At 46.5% G+C, this 21,048-nt stretch overlaps 1 protein-coding gene across 1 annotated transcript in view; it reads right to left on the reverse strand.

The window, feature by feature from the left end:
* The window catches only part of LOC147124458 (calcium/calmodulin-dependent protein kinase type IV-like), a 418,574-nt gene that overhangs the window by 227,358 nt on the left and 170,168 nt on the right, over window positions 1–21,048 (reverse strand). Inside the window, exon 3 of the mRNA XM_085987367.1 lies at window positions 16,045–16,107. Coding sequence (XP_085843493.1) covers window positions 16,045–16,107 — 63 coding nt within the window. The remainder of the gene's footprint in view (window positions 1–16,044; window positions 16,108–21,048) is intronic.

The raw sequence follows: 21,048 nt of genomic DNA on the forward strand, positions 1-21,048 counted from the left end.
GGTCTGGTTGCAGGAGGTGGCAGAGTTCTGTAACCATCTCCTTGGTGAAGCAGAGCCTCCTAATACACTGCTCCTCGCTTAAGTGGAAGTAAGAGAAGTGCTCTCGGAAGACCCTAGGTGGGTAAGGCCTCCTGTAGAGAACCCTCCTGGCCCTCCTCCTCCTCCCTCTGCGTGCATCGTCTCCTTTTCGTTGCCTCTGCTCCCTCTCCCGAAGATACTCGAGCGCAAGGGGGACTGCAAGTAGAGCCCCATGATAGTGAGCAAGTAGTGTGAACAGGAGCCTTTAAATGAGAATGAAGGTGTTCTCCACTTGCACCAACACTCCCTGTGACCTCAGGAACTTGGAACAAGTTTAGAAAGCTGCAAAAGTTGCAGAAAGTTACACGGCGCCAGTCAAACTGAGAAACCATGTCAGCTGCAAGTTGCTGATGATGATCCTTTAAATAGCACTGCTGGAGGCTCCTTGCTGCTACTGAAAGCTTGCTTAGCTGGTCGTGATTAACACAGGCAAGTAAGTGGAGCGGCGATGGCGAAAATGGCAGACCAGCTGTCAAGTGAGCGTTGCACACTCACTGATGTCACAATCTGCCTAATCTAAATATCTGCAGCAATGCAGGGATCGGCAGCGCTGCCAACCTGCCCAAAATGGCGGTGGCCGCGGGGCCTGCCGGAAGCAGGTGGAAGCGAAGTGGCCACTATTTTTCTTTCAAAATGGGCCTTAACGGCCAGCATTAAACCCCCGAATTTCTCGGCCTATAAGTTTTAAGAATTATACAGTCCAATGTAATATTTTTGTGCTGGACCCATTATTGCAACTTTTTGGGTACAAATATGTTTTCCCTTGGTAGCAAAGAAACACATGAATTTCATGTTGTATCAACATTTTCAGTGAAGGGCAAAGGTCTGACAAAATTTATGGCTACTTAAAAAGAAAAAAGCAGAAAACATTCAGCAGTGGATGAGGGAGGGTGTGGGTACAGTAGCATTGTGGTTATGTTATTGGACCAGTAATCCAGAGGCTTGGGCAAATGATTCGGAGGCATGAGTTGAAATCCCACTACGGCAGCTGGGGAATTTAAATTCAGTTAATTAAATAAATCTGGAATTAAAAATTAGTATCAGTAATGTTAACAACTTATATTTACATAGCGCCTTTAATGTAATAAAACGTCCCAAGGCGCCTCACATGAGTGTAATCAAAAAAAATTGACGCCGAGCCATATAAGGAGATGTTAGGGCAGATGACCAAAAACCTGGTCAAACAGATAGGTTTTAAGGAGCATCTTAAAGGAGGAAAGAGAAGTGGAGGGGCGGAGAGATTTAGGGAAAGAATTCCAGCAGCAACAACAACTTGTGTTTATATAGCACCTTTAATGTAATAAAATGTCCCAAGGCGCTTTACAAGAGTGTTATAAAACAAAACTTAACACCGAGCCACATAAGGAGAAATCAGGGCAGATGACATCCTAGGGTTCTAACAGAAGTGGCTGCAGAGATAGTGGATGCATTGGTTGTGATCTTCCAAAATTCCCTAGATTCTAGAACGGTCCCAGCGGGTTGGAAGGTAGCAAATGTAAATCCGCTAGTCAAGAAAGGAGGGAGATAGAAAACAGGGAACTACTGGAAATGCTGGAATCCATTATTAAGGAAGTGGTAACAGGGCACATAGAAAATCATAATATGAATAGGCAGAGTCAACATGGTTTTATGAAAGGGAAATCGTGTTTAACAAATTTATTAGAGTTTTTTGAGGATATAACTAGCAGGGTAGATAAAGGGGAACCAGTGGATGTAGTATATTTAGATTTCCAAAGGCATTCGATAAGGTGCCACATAAAAGGTTGCTACGCAAGATAAAGGCTCATGGGGTTGGGGGTAATGGATAGTGGATTGGTTAATGGAGAGAAAACAGAGATTAGGGATAAACGGGTCATTTTCCGGTTGGCAGGCTGTAACTAGTGGGGTGCCGCAAGGATCAGTGCTTGGGCCTCAGCTATTTATAATCTATATTAATGACTTAGATGAAGGGACCGAGTGCAATGTATCCAAGTTTACTGACGATACAAAGCTAGGTGGGAAAGTAAGCTGTGAGGTGGATACAAACGGGGAAAAATATGGTTGATTAGCGCCTCCTGTTAGTGCCCTAAGAGGGCGCTAATGGGGCGCAAAGCAACTAGCGTCTGGACGCGGCGATGTTTGCGCCGCTTGCAAAATTGACCAGACATTTTGCGGCGGCGTTAAACACTACCGCCATGATCTCCTGCACCCGCAGATCGTGATGGCAGTCGAGCGCGCAACGCCCTGGACTGGATATTGAGTGGCACCCCCTGCCATTCTGCCTGCCGCTAGCAACGACATGTAGAGGGGAACATTTTGCAGTCAGGAAGGGGCTGGGGGAGCGCTATTTAAAGGCGGTCGCTTCCTGCCTTTTTTTATTGGCAACAGTTTTGGTTTTAATGCTGTCCTAAGGAGTTTTGGTCCTCAGCACCACTTTTAAGGTTCCTAAGCGCCGAGCTCGTTACCTGGGCCTATCCATTAGTGCTTCCAACACAATTGCTTTTGAGGTCTCTCCAGGCCGAGATTCAAGGCTGCAATGAGCAGGGTGTGGCTGACCAGCAAGATGGCCCCTCCCCTTTAAGAACTGGACGGCGCCAGTGTGTCTGTGTTCTATTGCTAACTGACATCACCTGAGCTTCGCCAGCGCTCTGAGGTAGCGCCTCGCTCCTCGACGTTAGCGCCTTAAGACAGGTGTGCAGTGCCTGATTTAGCGCTCAAATCACCTCCAGGGGCGATAGAGGCCAAGTTTGCAATCGGAGGCGATAATCAGCAACAGGCACTAAACTTTGCATCCAGCCGGTAATAGCGCCCCAAACGGGGCGATACCGAATTTCTCCCCCAAATGGGGGAGAAATTGGGTATAGCCCCGTTTGGGGCGTTAGTTGTGGCGAAGCGCTAAGCCTAGCGCCAGTTGCGATTTAGCGCCAACTGGCGCGATATTGGGTCGTTGCGCCCGAGGGTGATTGCGGCGCTACGCGCTATCCCGGGGGCGCAACCCAATTTAGCGGCGGCGGGGCACAGCGCAGGTGCTTTCAATAATCACTGACCCCGAGACACACTGGCGCCGGCCAGCTCTTAAAGGGGCAGGTCGAGTAGGATCACCAGACCCAGCACTACCTGGCACGCCTTAAATTCGGCGCTAACTTACCTGAGGCGCTCCATCCTGTCAAAACATGGAGAGGGCGAGACAGAGGGCAGAGCGCTTCACCGAGGAGGCCCTTGAAGCTTTGGTAGGCGCTGTGGACCGCAGGCGTGATATTCTCTACCGTGAGGATGGGAGGAGGGCTCAACATGCAGATTACTGGCGAGCATGGAGGGATGTGGCCACCAGAGTGACCTGCAGAAGCGTGGTGGCCAGGAGCGCCGTACAGTGCCGGAAAAAGTTCAACGACCTCACTTGGGTCGTCAGGGTGAGTGCCTTTTCCACGATCATCCTCATCCCTCCATCTGCACCTGACTTAATGGCTGGAGGGTGCCCGAACCCTCAAAGGCCATCTGTCTGCCTGCAACCATGGCTCTTCCAGGAAACACACATGCACATTCAGCTCAATGCATAATGAAAGGGCTAATCTAACATGGGGGGCATGTAATGTCAGCTCATTGCACACTGTAAGGGCTAATCTACCATGGGGGGCATGTAATGTCAGCTTATTGCACAATGTAAGGGCTAATCTACCATGGGGGGCGTGTAATGTCAGCTCATTGCATAATGCTTCAACACTTCCCGTTCTTTCTCCTGCAGGCGAAGCTGGCAAGGAACCGCCGTGAGCAGCTGGCCACCGGTGGAGGCCCGCCTCACCTGCAGAATCTAAGCGACTTGGAGCTGAGAGTGCAGAGGATAGTGGGACACTGGCTGACTGGACCAGTCGCCTCTGGAGCTGCCGACCCCAGGGTAGACAGCGATGGTAAGGCTCTCACCTTTTTGATCTCTCTCCTACCAATTGTTCCCCCCACCAGCATGATTCTCCACTGCCGAACCACGACAGTACATTGCAGCACTTATGCCTCCCTCGCTGCCACCCTGTCCTCACGCTAACGCCCTTCTTCGGATTAAAAATGGAAACAAGGGGCTGGTGATCAGTCAGCAAGGTGAATTTCTGCCCGTGCAGATAGTGATTGAACTTTTTCACTCCCCACACTAGGCTGAGGGCCTCCTTGTCAATCTGGGCGTAGTTACGCTCGGCTGAGGTTAGTGATCGTGACGCAAAGGCTATTGGCCTCTCTGAGCCATCTGAGAATTTGTGCGACAGCACCGCTCCAATGCCGTAGGGTGACGCATCACATGCCAACCGAATTGGTAATGCTGGGTTGTAATGGGTAACGCTGGTTGTAACGCTTCTCCTGCGCTGCTGCCAACGCCGCTCTTGGCGGTCCTCGTGGCAATGGCGGCGCCTCACGGGTTTCTGCGCGTCTCTCTCTCCCTCTCTCCGACGCTGCTCGGCCCCTGAACACCGGCTGCGCCCTGTGCGCTCTGTCCTCTCTCCCTCTCCCCCGTCGACGCTGCTCGGCCCTTTGCTGTGCCGCTCGGTCGGGCTCTAGCCCGCCGTTGTCCGGGAAGGGTCTGTGCACTACCTGTTGCCAGCCCGTTTCGCTGGACCACCTCGACTGGAAAGCCAAGCCTGGCTCTTGACAGCCTCCCCTGCAATTCTCGAGTCTCTGCTGGATGACTGGGCAGTTGCCCGTGGTCGACGCCCGAGTCTCTGGCCTTGACCTCCAATCTACTGATGTCCAGGAACGAATCCCCGGGAGGTGATGCAGAGTTGCAGGTAGGTTCGAACTTGCCTCGTCGCCAATGTTGTGTCCGTGTATAATAAGACACAGACTGCGGAGAACAGTACAACAGGTGTTTACTCGACGTGGCTCACAGTGGAACTGATCTGTACAGATTACTACTCAGGGCTATATACAGGTGTGGTCACTGCTGGTACTGCAGTATACATGAGCTGTAAAAGATAGTTCCCCACTTAAAAGTATATACATTACAATCCCCATCCGGGGGCAAAGAGTAAAGGGGGGGCATGAAGCCTCTGTTGAGGTCGAATCAAGGCCATAGAGGATGCCATGAGAGAACCTCATGTTTTGGACAGTCTCACGGGAGGGAGAGTCAATAATGTGTCTGTGTTATTTAAGCTTTCTGTTGTTATTCCTTTTTCATGTTGAAATGAAGCAATTTCTTTGTATTAAAACACTTTATTCATTTGCAAAGGCCAAGTCTGGTTTTTACATGATTTTTGCCCCTCACTGGCTTGGGTGTATGAGGGCGGCTCCAATCCTGCTCCTGGAATGGCCACAAGCATTCCGTCAGAGGGTCCTAGAAGCGATTTCTGATGAGCCTCTGACGCACGGCCCTTCCAGAAAGTCCCTCCCTCCCATCTTGGTCTAGCTCCTCCTCCTCCTCCTGCTCCTCCTCCTCCTCCTCTGCTGGTGCGTCAATGTCTGCTGGCATTGGCTGGGAATGTAGTATGGCGAGGTTATGGAGCATGCAGCAAACAACGACGAAGTGCGAGACTCGCTCGGGCGAATACTGCAGAGCTCCCCCGGAATGGTCGAGACAGCGGAACCGCTGCTTCAGCACGCCGATTGTGTGTTCGACAACGTTCCTCGTCGCCAGATGGCTCGCATTGAAGTGTTCCTCAGCAGGGGTTCTGGCGATCCGGAGTGGGGTCATCAGCCACGGGCACAGAGGATAGCCCTTGTCCCCGAGAAGCCAGCCTTCTGGGTGAGCCGGGGCCTCGAAAAGGTCAGCAACAGAAGTCTGGCACAGGATCAAGGCGTTGTGGCTGCTGCCTGGAAACTGCGCATTGACTGCGAGGATCAGCTGCCGGTGGTCACAGACCAGCTGTACATTCAAGGAATGGAACCCCTTGCGGTTGCGGAACTCCTCCGGATTGAAAACAGGTGCCCGCAAAGCCACGTGCGTGCAGTCAATGGCACCCTGCACCATGGGGAAGTCCGCTATTACTGCGAAGCCCTCTGCGCGCTCCCGCTGCTTGTCCAGGGTCATTGGGAAGGAGATGTACTGCCACCTCATTCGAAACAGGGCATCAGTCACTTGACAGATGCAGCAATGCACCGCGAACTGTGATATGCTGGCTATGTCCCCAGATGCGGACTGCAAGGTGTTGTATCCGTGTGTTAATAGAGACACTGAAGACAGGAGTTGGTTTCACAGGTGTTTACTGAACAAAGTCTGGAGGGGAACTAACTCATACAACACAATATACAGGCTTATATAGCCCGAGTGGCCATTACCGGCATTACAGTACACAGGGGGCTCTTAAAGGCACATACACTACAATTCCTCCCCTTTTAGCCAACCAGTACATAATATTTTAAGTAATCATTAATTACATGTTACAAGAACAATAATCTACACATTGCTGCAGTTAATTAATTATAAGTCAGTCTCTCTGGAGGCTTCCTGACTCGGTCCGGATAACGCCTCGGTGGTGCAGTAGTTTCTGGTGGTGTAGTAGGTTCTTTTGGCAAGGCTGATTCGGCTTGAATGCCAGTGTCGGGTTCATCGGGTTCCAGTATCACCGGATCGGAGGTAGATATGGGTATCTCTACTTCATCATTAGGCGTATAGAGTTGTGGTGTAGGTTGTCCCTTTTCGGATGACTCTATGATTTGGTCAGCATGGCGCCTTATTATGCTTTCTCCGATGTCCACGGTATACATCAGCGGTCCTAGTCGTGTGCAGATAGTTCCAGGCTGCCATTTCTCGGTACGGTAGTCCCGGGCCAAAACTTGTTGACCTATCTGGAAGGTTCTAGCTGGCCTTTCATTAATGCCTTGAAATTGCCGGTTCTCCACGTCCCTTCTGATGTTTGGCTTGATCAAATCCAGCCGGCATCTTAGGCTTCTATTGAAGAACATCATGGCGGGAGTTTGGTTTGTAACCATATGTGTTGCATTCCTGTATGCAAACAAGAAGTTATCCACCTTGTGCTGAAGTTTTATGTCTTCATTACCCATGGCCTTTATGGCCTTCTTGAAGGTCTGGACAAACCTTTCAGTCAATCCATTTGTGGCGGGATGGTATGGGGCGGACGTGTAGTGCTTAACCCCATTGTTTTTTAAGAACTTCCTGAATTCTTCGGACACAAATTGCGGTCCATTATCAGAACAGATCTGTTCAGGCAGCCCATTCCAGGCAAATATGGTCCTTAATACTGTGATGGTTTTTTCCGTGGTGGTGGAGGACATCTTTATTACCTCCGGCCACTTGGAGTGTGCATCAACCGCAATTAAGAACATTGAGTCCATAAATGGACCAGCAAAGTCGATGTGTACCCTTTGCCAGGGAGATGAGGACCACTCCCATGGATGTAGAGGGGCTTGTGGTGGAGCACTTTGGACCTTCTGGCATCCTAGGCAGCTCTTGGTCATTTCTTCTATGTCTCCATCGATACCTGGCCACCATACAAACGCCCTGGCTAGGTTCTTCATTTTCACTCCACCCAGATGCCCCTCGTGAAGCTCCTTTAGAACTTTATCCTGGAGTTTGGGTGGAATCACCACTCTGGATCCACACATCAAGGTTCCTCGGCACACTGACAGCTGTTCTCTTCTTTGCGAGAATGCTGGCAACAGTGGTTCGCCATGTGCTGGCCATCCCTTCACTGTTAAATCGTAGACTCGTGAGAGAGTCGGGTCATTTCTAGTTTCCCTTTCAATGGCAGAATTTGTTACTGGTAGACATTCAACTATGGTAGAGTGGAAAATCTCCATTGGGTCTAAAACCATCAGCATTCCCATGCTGTTTTGATCCTTTGTATTCTATGTTATATTGGTGTGCCCCTAGAAAAAGGGACCACCTCTGTAGCCTTTGCGCTGTCATAATGGGAACACCCTTTTTAGGGTTGAACATGGAGATGAGGGGTTGATGGTCAGTCAACAAGGTAAATTTTTGTCCGTGTAGGTAATGGTTGAATTTCTTCACTCCCCATACCAGGCTGAGTGCTTCCCAGTCGATTTGGGCATAGTTACGCTCAGCTGAGTTCAATGAGTGTGACGCAAAAGCGATCGGCCGTTCCGAGCCATCAGGGAATTTATGCGATAATACTGCTCCTACGCCGTAAGGGGATGCATCGCACGCCAGTCTGATTGGCAGTGATGGGTTGTAATGAGCCAAAACTTCTTTGGACGTGATTAAGTCTTTGCATTTATGGAAGGCACGTTTACAGTCTTCGCTCCATTTCCAAATTACTCCTGTTTGTAGCAGTTCATTAAGAGGGTGCAGAAGAGTTGATAAGTTCGGTAAAAATTTATGTTAGTAATTTATTAATCCCAGGAACGACCTTAATTGTGAAACATTTTCAGGTGCTTCGGCTTTTATGACCGCTTCAATTTTTTCAGGTGACTTATGCAACCCTTCCTTATTAATTATGTGGCCACAATATGATATTTGATTCTGGAAAAATTCGCACTTGGGGCGATTTGCTCGTAGGCCCCGTTCTCTCAGCCTAGTGAGCACCTGCTCCAAATTGGCAAGGTGCTCGTTGTCGTTTTCTCCTGTTACAAGGATGTCGTCTAGGTAGCATTGAGTCCCCGGAATCCCTCGGAGGACTTGCTCCATAGCTCTTTGCCAGATAGCTGGAGCGGATGCTACTCCGAAAATCAGTCGATTGTACTGGTACAGACCTTTGTGTGTATTTATCGTGGGATACTTTTTAGAGGCCTCTTCAACCTCCATCTGTAGATATGCCTGTGCCAAGTCAATTTTGGTGAAACGTTTCCCTCCGGATAGTGAGGCGAAAATATCTTCTATCCTCAGAAGAGGATACTGTACCGTTAGAAGGACCGGGTTTACAGTCACCTTGAAGTCTCCACAGATGCGAATTTTTCTCTGTTCTTCAGATTTATCATTATTCAACGCTTTCTTCATGACTGGGACGATGGGTGTTGCCCACTCACTCCAATCTATTTCGGATAATACGCCTGCCTTTTCCAAATTCTCCAGCTCTGCCTTGACTGCTGGACGAATTGCGTATGGCACCGGTCTTGCCTTAAAAAACTTGGGAATTGCCGCATCTTCCACTTTTATTGAGGCGGTGATGCCTTTCAAGGTTCCTAGTTTCTCTTGAAACACTTCTTTGGTGTTGGCCAAGATGTCTTTTAATCGTTCAGGTATGACGTCATCATCATTTTTTTCCTTACTGGTCACCATCAGTGCCTGAATGGAGTGCCAGTCTAAACGTATTTTCCTGATCCATTCACGTCCCAACAGCGGTGGACCACCATCTTGTCGAACGTATAAATACAACTTTTGTATTTCCTTGCTGTTGTATACAACAGGCACCCTTATTTTTCCTTTGGGGTATACTTTCTGCCCCGTATATGTTTTCAAGATAATGGATGTGTCTTTTAAAGGTATATGTGGAAATAGCCGCTCGTAATCCCGTCGATTTATGACGGTCAGAGCTGATCCTGTATCTAGCTCCATTTTAACTGGGGACCCTGCTATCGTGAGGGTAACCCAAATGGTTTGGTAATCATCTTTGGCAATTACATTATGTAATTTGAGACAGTTTAGTCTCTTGTTTTCAGAGTCGCTATCGCTCTTCTGGTCTTCGGAGCTACTGTCCGTTATCATTTGCACCTTTCTGTAGTTTTCTTTATTGATTTTTTTTTTCCTGTCCGTGGATTTTTTTTGTCCAGATCGGCATATCCGTGCAATGTGTCCAATCTTTCCGCATTGCCTGCATGCTTTGTCCTTGAACCAGCAGTCCCTCTGGTCATGGGTGGATCTGCCGCAGCGATAACATCTCTCGAAACCCTGTGTCATTTCATGGGTGCCAAAGTCCTGTCTTTTGTTGTATCTCTGCAGCTCCTCTTGCGGCTGCTTCGTATGATGCAGCCATACTGAAAGCCTTGTCCAGTGTTAAATCTTTTTCAGGAAGCAGCCTTTTCTGTGTTCCTTCACTTAGGAGACCGCAGACGAATTTGTCTCGAAGATAATCTACTAGTCCTGCCCCGAATTGGCAGTGCTTTGATAGCTTTCTTAATTCGGTGAGGTAATCAGCGTTACTTTCATTCTTGTGTTGATTCCTCTTGAAGAATTTGAATCGTTCCGCTATCAGCAGCGGTGTTGGGTTTAAGTGCTCCTGTAGGGTACCAACAATTTCTTTAAAATTCTTGTCCTTTGGTTTGGCTGGAGTGATTAAGTTTCGTAACAGCCCGTATGTCTTTGCGCCCATTGGATTTAGAAGTACTGACGCTTTTTTTTCATTTTCTATTCTATTTGCGGTGCAATATACCTCCACTCTTTCCACATATGTGGTCCAATCCTCTATCTTGTTATCAAAAGCGTCAATATTGCCAGACTTAGGCATCCTAGAAATAAAAATGGCGCTTCCCGCGCTTTTCTTTCTTTTCTGCAGAAAAGATATGGCGCTTCCCCGCCGCTGCTGCCGATGACAACGCTGTTTCCCGTGGGTTTCCCTTCTTTTTATTTATTTATTTACAGGTGGAGGCTCGTTCCCTCTCTGCTAGGTCTGAACGCCGACCTGCTTGCAGCGCCGGCCGTCTCCCGAGTGCTCCCTCCCCGTCTGTTACTGCTTGTCTCCGCCTTCGCTGCTTGGCCTAGCTGCAGAGCCAGCCGCTGGAGCCCCAGCCCGACGCCCAGGAAGGATTATTGCAGTACCTGCCACCAGCTCGGCTAGCTGGTGAAACCACAGCTTTTTCTTTTTCTTGATTTTCTTCGACTTTGGACGCCAGAGGAATCGATGTCCTTGAGGTTCTGCCGAATTGCAGGTAAGTCCGTTTCCAATTCGTCGCCACTGTTGTATCCGTGTGTTAATAGAGACACTGAAGACAGGAGTTGGTTTCACAGGTGTTTACTGAACAAAGTCTGGAGGGGAACTAACTGATACAACACAATATACAGGCTTATATAGTCCGAGTGGCCATTACCGGCATTACAGTACACAGGGGGCTCTTAAAGGCACATACACTACAGAAAGAGCCGGTCGTGTAGAAGTTCAGGGCAACAGTCATCTTCACAGCCACCGACAGAGATGTCCTGCACCTTATCTGAGGCTGCAGATCTGTCCGAAGCAGGTGGCACAGCTCACTCACGACCTCCTTTCTAAAGCACAGCCTTCTGAGACACTGCTCCTCCGACATGTTCATGTAGGAAAACTGCTGTCGGAAAACCCTAGCAGCGTAAGGTCTGGTGTGGCAACGTCTGTTGGCCCTCCTCCGTCTGGCCAAGGCCGGTCCCCTCTCCCTGCGTCTCAGTGCCCTTTCTAGATGATGCTGCAGCACGACGTTCCCCTCCAATGCAGCCCCCATAATAAGCGCGCACAGGAAGTCTCCCCGTTGTAAAAGCTCACCAGCAGCAAGGCGATGGTCATAAGGCTGAAGTTCCTCTGCTTGCGCGGGCTCAGTGGTCAAAAGGCTCTCTGTGTGCAGCTCAGCAACTCTTTGTAACTCACGAAGAAGTTGTGCTCCAGAAATGGCTGCCGTTTTTAAACCACACCAGTCCCCTTTAAATAACGCCCCCCCAGACCGAGAGCAATTGGGTAAGGTTCCCTGTAAGCTGTCACTAATAGCGCCAGGCACTACGGAGGGGGGCGCCACTGAATTTCCGATCCGGGGTGCCCAAAAGGCGTTGCACACTGAAATGACGTCATAATCTGCCTGCGCCCATGGGCGGGCGCTACGAGTTTGCGCCGGCGCTAAATGCATGGGCAATATGGGGCGGGGCGCTAGGCACCCTGCACCCGCCCGGAAATTGGCTACCGCCCCACTTCTCGGCCTCTTTAGGCGTTAATCGGTGGCGCAACCAACCGAATTTCTCCCCCAATAAGTCTTACTACAATTATACAGGACTTTGGTGAGACCACACCTGGAGTACTGTGCACAGTTTTGGTCTCCTTATCTGAGAAAGGACATACATGCATTAGAGGCGGTTGCAACAAAGGTTCATTAGATTGATCCCTGGGCTGAGAAGGTTGTCCTATGAGGAGAGATTGAGTAGATTGGACCTATACTCTCTGGAGTTTAGAAGAATGAGAGGCGATCTCATTGAAACATGTCAGATTCTGAGGGCGATTGACAGGGTAGATGCTGAGAGGTTGTTTCCACTGGCTGGAGAGTTTAGAACTGGGGGCATAGACTCAGGATAAGGGGTGGGCCATTTAAGACTGAGATGAGGAGCAATTTTTTTACTCAGAGGGTTGTGAATCTTTGGAATTCTCTACCCCAAAGGGCTGTGCATGCTGAGTCACTGAGTATATTCAAGGCTGAGATAGACAGATTTTTGGATTCTAGGGGAATCAAGGGATATGGGGTTCGGGCAGGAAAGTAGAGTTGAGGTCGAAGATCAACCATGATCTTTCTGAATGGCTGTATGGCCTACACCTGCTCCTATTTCTTATGTTCTTAAGGAGCATATTAAAGGAGGAAAGAGAGGTGGAGAGGTGGAGCGGTTTAGGGAGGGAATTTCAGAGCTTGGGGCTTAGACAGCTGAAGGCACAGCCACCAATGGTTGAGCGATTTTAATCAGGGATGCTCAAGAGGGCAGAATTAGAGGAACGCAGATATCTCGTCGGAGGGGCAAGGCCATGGAGGAATTTGAAAACAAGGATGGATTCCAGCGCTTAGGACCTAGGCAGCTGAAGGCACGACCGCCAATGGTGGAGCATTTAAAATTGGGGATGTTCAAAAGGCCAGAATAAGTGGAGAACAGAGGTCTAGGGGGAATAATAGGGCTGGAGGAGATCACAGAGATAAGGAGGGATGAGGCCATGGAGGGATTTGAAAACAACATAAGAACATAAGAAATAGGAGCTGGAGTAGGCCATTTGGCCCTTCGAGCCTGCTCCGCCATTCAACAAGATCATGGCTGATCTTCTACCTGTCAAGCCCCTTAAGAATTTCATATGTTTCAATTAGATCACCTCTCATTCTTCTAAACGCTAAGGAATATAGGCCTAGTCTACTCAATCTAACTTCATAGGGCAATCCCCTCATCCCAGGAACCAGTCTAGTGAACCTTCATTGCACTCCCTCTAAAGCAAGTATGTCTTTCCTTAGGTAAGGAGACCAGAACTGTACACAGTACTCCAGGTGTGGCCTCACCAATGTCCTGTGTAATTGTAGTAAGATTGATTTATTCTTATACTCTAATCCCTTTGTAACAAAAGCTAACATACCATTTGCTTTCTTAATTGCTTGCTGTGCCTGCATGTTAACTGTGATTCATGTACTAGGACACAGGTGCCTCTGAATGCAAACATTTCCCAGTCTCTCACCATTCAAAAAATATTCTGCTTCTTTGTTTTTCCTACCAAAGTGGATAACTTCACACTTCCCCACACTGTATTCCATTTGCCCTGTTCTTGCCCACTCCGTCAACCTGTCTATGCCTCTCTGCAGCCTCTTAGCATCCTCCTCACAGCTTACTTTCCCACCTAAATTAAAATCATCAGCAAACTTGGGTACGTTACACTCAGTCCCTTCATCTAAGTCATTAATAATGATTTTAAATAGCTGAGGCCCAAGCACTGATCCTTGCAGTACCCCACTAGTTACAGCCTGCCAACCTGAAAAAGACCCGTTTATTCCTACTCGCTGTTTTCTGTCCATTAACCAATCCTCAATCCATGCTAATATATTACCCCCAATCCCATGGGTCCTAATTTTGTGTAATAACCTCTTGTGTGGCACCTTATTGAACGATTTTTGAAAATCCCAATACACTCCATCCACTGCTTCCCTCTTTTCAATCCTACTAGTTACATCTTCAAAAAACTCTAACAGATCTGTCAAACATGGGATGTTCGCTGATAATTGCACAATGTTCAGTTCCATTTGCAACTCCTCAGATAATGAAGCAGTCCATGCCCGCATGCAGCAAGACCTGGACGACATTCAGGCTTGGGCTGATAAGTGGCAAGTAACATTCACGCCACACATGTGCCAGGCAATGACCATCTCCAACAATAATAGAGTCTAACCATCGCCCCCTGACATTCAACAGCTGAATCCTACTCCAGCAACATCCTGGCGGTAACCATTGACCAGAAACTTGACAAGCCATATAAATACTGTGGCTTCAAGAGCAAGTCAGAGGCTGGGTATTCTGCAGTGAGTCACTCACCTCCTGACTGCCCAAAGCCTTTTCCACCATCTACAAGGCGCAAATCAGGAGTGTGATGAAATACTCGCCTGGATGAATGCAGCTCCAACAACACTCAAGAAGCTCGACACCATCAAGGCAAAGCAGCCTGCTTGACTGATACCCCATCCACCACCTTAAACATTCACTCGCTTCACCACTGGCACACCGTGGCTGCAGTGTGTACTGACATGAATCTTGTCATTCATGTGGAAATGACTTATGTAATAATACTGGGCGGCCTGCTGGTGGCACTGTTCAGGGAGAGTATAAATACTCGGGCATGGGCCCAGCTTGCTCAGGACATTCTTTAACAGGAACTAGTGAAGGACACAACTAGATCTCCATGTTGAAAAACAGTTGATTAAAGCCTTGTTTAATACTCAGACCAAGTGCCTAGTAGTTTTCTTACGTCAATTTAATCAACTGCAACCCGCTCCACGCTCTGAGTGATTTGGGAACAGACAGCTACGATTCAAACTGTAGAAGGGAACTCGGACGTAGTAATCAATCCATCATGGAGAAACTACTCAGACCCGCCCGTCTTGACCTGGACCCGAATTCACTTACAGCTGTTAAGGTATGGAAACACTGCTGTCGTACCTTCAGCAACTTCCTCAAGGAGTGTGGTGAGAATGTTCCTAATAAGTTACGAATGCTTGCCAATTATGTATCCCCTCATGTGTTTGACTATATCGAAGACTGTGTAGACTATGACCCCGCTATCCAAACACTACAGCAACTATATGTTAAGGCGACATGGACTCTGCCGGCCCGCCGGTACGAACTAAGCGATCCAGGGACCAAAACACGGTCCGAGGAGATGTGCCTTCCGGCCTCCAACGGAGATCCAAACGACTGCGTCTATTCTTAGTCCGATTAATTCGGTAGAAGGAAGCCGCTGGACTTCCAATCTTTCAGGCGGGAAGAATGACATGAATCTTGTCATTCATGTGGAAATGACTTATGTAATAATACTGGGCGGCCTGCCGGTGGCGCTGTCCAAGGAGAGTATAAATACTCGGGCATGGGCCCAGCTTGCTCAGGGCATTCTTTAACAGGAACTAGTGAAGGACACAACTAGATCTTCCTGTTGAAAAACAGTTGATTAAAGCCTTGTTTAATACTCAGACCAAGTGCCTAGTAGTTTTCTTACGTCATGTACCTTCTACAAGATGCACTCCAGCAATTAGCCAAGGCTTCTTCGGCAGCACCTCCCAAACCTGCGATCTCTACTGCCTAGAAGGACAAGGGCAGCAGGCGCATGGGAACACCATCACCTCTAAGTCACACACCATCCTGACTTGGAAATATATCGCCGTTCCTTCATCGTTGCTGGGTCAAAATCCTGGAACTCCTTCCCTAATAGCACTATGGGAGTACCTTCACCACCCAGACTGCAGCGGTTCAAGAAGGCAGCTCACCACCACCTTCTCAAGGGCAATTAGGGATGGGCAATAAATGCTGGCCTTACCAGCGATGCCCACATCCCATGAACAAATTTTTTTTTAAATTGGCTTCAAACATACCGATAAAGTGGAAAACTGGTCCTCCCCTGTTCATCTACTTGAAATGGTGTAGCGGCATCCGAGTGCTAATGTTAATATGCAAGTACAGGCTTGTACCATAATGGCACAAAAATAGTTAAATACATTTGTGTGATATCAGATAGTGAGCAGTCAACGTTGATAAAACAGTTCAAAATATAGCATATTTATAACTGAGCCTACAAGTTATAAATCATTACATACTTTACACAAAAAGGAAGGGGGGAAAATTACTAGGGCCTTATATCTTTGATGATATATTAGTAAATGAGCAAGTTAGGTATTGTGATGAATATAGCAATTCATACTTACAATATTGGGGTGGGAGAGTCGAAGTAGAACTCCTATTTCAGTTCGAACTATTTTTTTATCTACCTATGAAACAATAGAAAATATAAATAGATTTCGCTACAGTATAAATGAAATAAAAAGTTTGAAGTTTATTATCCTAGGTAGTGCCCCAAAATTCTTGCACACCTGCTCTTGTCTGCATCTTCTTAAGTGCAGGCTGGTAGAAAATTTGAGTCAATTTAGAGCATTTTTGTGAGATATAATTAACAAAATATCAGTCTCCCCAATTGATATACTAAAGCTCATCTCTGCTTTGGCTCTAACCATTCTGGATATATACTTGAAAAGGAAAAATTTGCAGGGCTGTAGGGAAAGAGCAGGGGAGTGGGACTAATCTTTCAAAGAGCTAGCACAGCCATGATGGGCCAAATGGCCTCCTTCTGTGATGTATGATTTTATGAATATTTTTGGAGCAACAGCACAACAAGCCAAAATGCTCCTGGTCTGCCTCTACCTGGTTGTCAGTATCTGTTATTCATGCCAGGAAAAAAATATTTTAAAATTCTGAGAGCCAAAGCATTGTATATTGCCCATGCAGGATAGTTCTGCTTCAGCTTCCAATAATAGGATGCTGTCTACTATGTCAAGAAATTACTTCTCTTTATCTCTGGAAATGTTATTTGTTGATCACATATCCTGTTCACTTTTTTTAAAACAAAGCTTACATTTCCTAACTTTTCTGCTGAGGTTAGTTGCACAAATTCATATTGGGAGCTTTCACCATCCCTGTTTCACCTCTTGTCTTCTCCCCTGCCATCTATCTAAGCATGTGAGAAAAATAAAAAAAACTATGTATTTATGTCAAAGAAACACTAACAGAATATTATGCCTGATGTGTCAAATGGAAAATAAAGTTAGCCATTTTTGTCTCCAATTTCTCATTCCATTGGTCTTCCTTCAATCCCACTCATGCATCAGTTCCAGCCCCCAAATAATTCTCTATATTTCTGGGAGTAAGAAATAGAATCATAGAATAGTACAGCACAGAAGGAGGCCATTCAGCCTATCGAGTCTGCGCCAGCTCTTTTGAAAAGCAAACCAGTTAGTCCCACTCCCCTGCTCCTTCCCCATATCCCTGCAATTTTTTCTCCTTCAAGTATTTATCCAATTCCCTTTTGAAGGCTCAAATTGAATCTTTATCCACCACCCTATCAGGTAGTGCATTTCAAATCCTAACCACTCGTTGCGTTATTTTTCTTTCCCTCATGTCAACACTTTAGGAAGGACGTGAAAGCTTTGGAGAGGGTATAGAAGAGATTTACTAGAATCGTTCCAGGGATGAGGGATTACAGTTACGTAGATAGACTAGAGAAGCTATGGTTGTTCTTGGAGCAGAAAAGGCGAAGAGGAGATTTGATAGAGGTGTTTAAAATCATGAAGGATTTAGATAGAGTAAATAAAGAGAAACTGTTTCCAATGGCCGAATGGTCGATAACGAGGGGGCACAAATCTAGGAACATTAGGAACAGATTAGGCCATTCAGCCCCTCGAGCCTGCTCCGCCAGTCAATTAGATCATGGCTGATTTGCACCTCAACTCCATTTACCTGCCTTTGCTCCATATCTCTTGATACCCTTGCTTAACATAAATCTATCTATCTCAGTCTTGAAAGCTTCAACTGTCCTAGCATCCTCTGCCTTTTAGGGGAGAGAGTTTCAGATTTCTGCTACCCTTTATGTGAAAAAGTGCTCCTGATTTCGCTCCAGAATAACCTAGCTCTAATTTTATTATGTCCCCTTGACAGTATCTACTTCTCCTTTATTTATGGACCAACTTACCTTGGAGTTAGACAGAACAGTCTTGTATCAAATGAAAGACCACAGTCTTCTTGATGTTGAGTTATTGTCAAAGGATTGCAATATTCTTAAGTTGTGGGCTATTCCTGAATGTGAATCACTCATGAGAGCAATATCATCAGCAAAAGCAGCAAGCTTGATCTTCAGTTCCAGATGGTTTACTCAAAAACCTGAACTCTCCTTCTCCAAGATACACAACAGAGAATCTATAGTGATGCTAAATAATACAGGTGAAAGAGGGTTTCCCTATTTCGCACACTTCTTAATTTGATTTCTAGTTTTAGATGTTCCTCTCTCAATTACTGCTGTTGTATCAAACTGATCAGGACTGGAAACCGATTGGGGATTCCGCTTCTTACTAATGATTTAACAATCAATTTATGCTCAACTGTGTTGAAAGCTTTTACCAACTTTCCTTTACAATATCCGGAACAGTCAATTTAACTAACTATAATGAATATAATCCACCTAAAAATGTTGGGTCCTTTGGGCAATGGAAACTGAGTGGGATTTCTGTTCTCCCACAACTTTGACCACTTTAGCACCTGACCCATTTACTGATGTAATTTTCGTCAGTGGGGGTAAACACCCACCCATATATTTGGAGGCGAAATATAAATGAGGGGATCATCATGTGGTGATGTCATATGTCCCATTTTCCATCATTTTCACCTCAATTGCGTCCAGTTATGTTTTCGGCCATATAAAACAAGCATCCAGGGTTGCTAAGCATTAGAGAAAGAAATGTAAATTTGAAAAGCACTGCAGCTAGATTGGTATGATTTCCAGCAACCTTATTTCTGACTCAATTTAAGTTATTTTTGTTGTTGTTGCAAAGATTTCCACACCTATCTTTGTGGTTCTTGTTCTGGGGCTGCTGTTTACCCCCACCTGTCCATTGCACAGAGGGCACAATGGATTTACCCATTGGGAATTCTCCTGTGCCTTTGCTTCCTGGAAGAAGAGGAGGAGGAACAACAGAGGGATTCCAGACTGGTGAGGAAGCACCCACCCACCAGTATCACCACTCCAAAATATATAGACTGAGGCACTCGAGTTGTCCCAGTACCAGTACTTGTAGAGGCTACACTTTACAGGGTCATCAATCAGTTATTCCACATGCTACAAACAAACCTACAGTCCATGGTACAGGATCATTCCAGGCTGCCGCTGGGGTCATCACTAATATAAGCCAATTAACTGTGCACAGATGCTTAAGGCTAGTCACAGGGTATTGTTTGCTGGATCAAAACATTACACCCACTTCCCCACTGGTGGATGAATGGGGGCAGAGACCAAGGATGCTCACTGGAAGAACCCAGGGGGGAAGGAAGAATGGTTTTTGCACTGACGGTTATTAGACTATGGGATGCTTCACCACAAGTGGTTATTGAGGCAGAGACTAGAACATCATTTGAAAGGGAATGGGATAAGTATTTGAAAAGGAGAAATATAAAAGGATCTGAGGGAACTGGAGTTACAGGAGAGAGTACTAGTAGCGGCACAGGCATCAGGGGAAAAATAGCCTCCTCAGGTGCTGTAATTTCTATCATTCTCTGACAACTCTCCTTTATTGAGCCTGATGATGATCCCAGGGAGTGGCTTACAAATGTTTGTGCTGAGCTGAGTTTAGGAGACGTGTCCTCTAAGAAGTGCCTCAAACACTGAGCCCGCTGCCCTTTGTGCGATCTCTCGGTTTGGTTGAGATTTGTCTGTGCTGGCCGGTTTTGACGTGTGAAGTTCAAGTACAGATCGGCTCTGACTAAGGAACCCTGTTCAGAGTTATCACCATTACACAGAACCTGAGTCCAAACCAGAGTCCATGAATATAGGGAGAGAGATGGGGACTTGACCGGGGAGCCTGACCACACCTGGTGCAATGCAGGGGAATTTTTACAATTACATTAGGAAAAAGAGGGTAGTCAGGAGCAATGTTGGCCCCTTAAAAACTGAAAGTGGGATATTGTCAATGATAATAAGGAAATGGTGGACATGTTTAATAATTACTTGGTATCAGTATTTACAGTAGAAGAAGAGGATAGCATGCTTGAAATCCTAAGGTAACTAACTATTGAATCGGGGACAGGAACGCAATAAAATTCACGGAAGTAAAATAACAGTAATGAAGAAAATAATGGCACTAAAGAGTGACAGATCCCCAGGACCAGATGGTTTCCATCCCAGGGTTTTAAAGGAAGTAGAAGAGCACATTGCAGATGCAAAGTTCTCTAGATTCAGGAACCGTTTCTTTAGATTGGAAAATTGTGCATGTCATTCTGCTATTTAAGAATGGCAAGAGAGGGAAACCAGGGAATTACAGACCAGTTAGCCTAACATCTGTTGTCGGGAAATTGCTGAAGTCTATAATTAAGGATAGGGTGACTGAACACCTCGAAAATTTTCAGTTGATCAGAGAGAGCCAGCATGGATTTGTGAAAGGTAGGTCATGCCTGACAATCCTGATTGAATTTTTTGAAGTGGTGACTAAAGTAGTGGACAGTTATTTATATGAATGTTATTTATATGAACTTCCAGAAGGCATTTGATAAAGTCCCACATAAGAGATTGTTATCTAAGGTGGAAGCCCACGGAATTGAGGGCAAATTATTGACCTGGTTAGGAAATTGGCTGAGCAGCAAGAGACAGAGAGTAGGGATAATGGGCAGGTACTCAAATTGGCAGGATGTGACTAATGGTGTCCCACAGGGATCTGTGTTGGGGCCTCAACTATTCACAATATTTATTAACGACTTAGTTGATGGCATAGAAAGTCATATAACCAAATTTGCCAATGACACAAAAATTGGCGGCACTGTATACAGTGTAGATGAAAGCATAAAATTACAAAGATTAAGTGAATGGGCAAAACTGTGGCAAATGGATTTCAGTGTAAGCAAATGTGAGGTCATCCACTTTGGACCCAAAAAGGATAGAACAGGGTAATTTCTAAATGGTGAAAAGCTAAAAACAGTGGAGGTCCAAAGAGACTTGGAGGTCCAGGTACATAGATCATTAAATTGTCATGAACAGGTAAAGAAAAGAATCAAAAAGGCTAATGGAATGCTGGCCTTTATATCTAGAGGACTAGAATACAAGGGGGTAGAAGTTATGCTGCAGCTATACAAAACCCTGGTTAGACCACACCTGGAGTACTGTGAGCAGTCCTGGG

This window comes from Somniosus microcephalus, chromosome 1 (genome assembly GCF_052327205.1).
Source record: "Somniosus microcephalus isolate GS21.2 chromosome 1, FLI_Smic_1.0, whole genome shotgun sequence".
Classification (NCBI taxonomy): domain Eukaryota; kingdom Metazoa; phylum Chordata; class Chondrichthyes; order Squaliformes; family Somniosidae; genus Somniosus; species Somniosus microcephalus.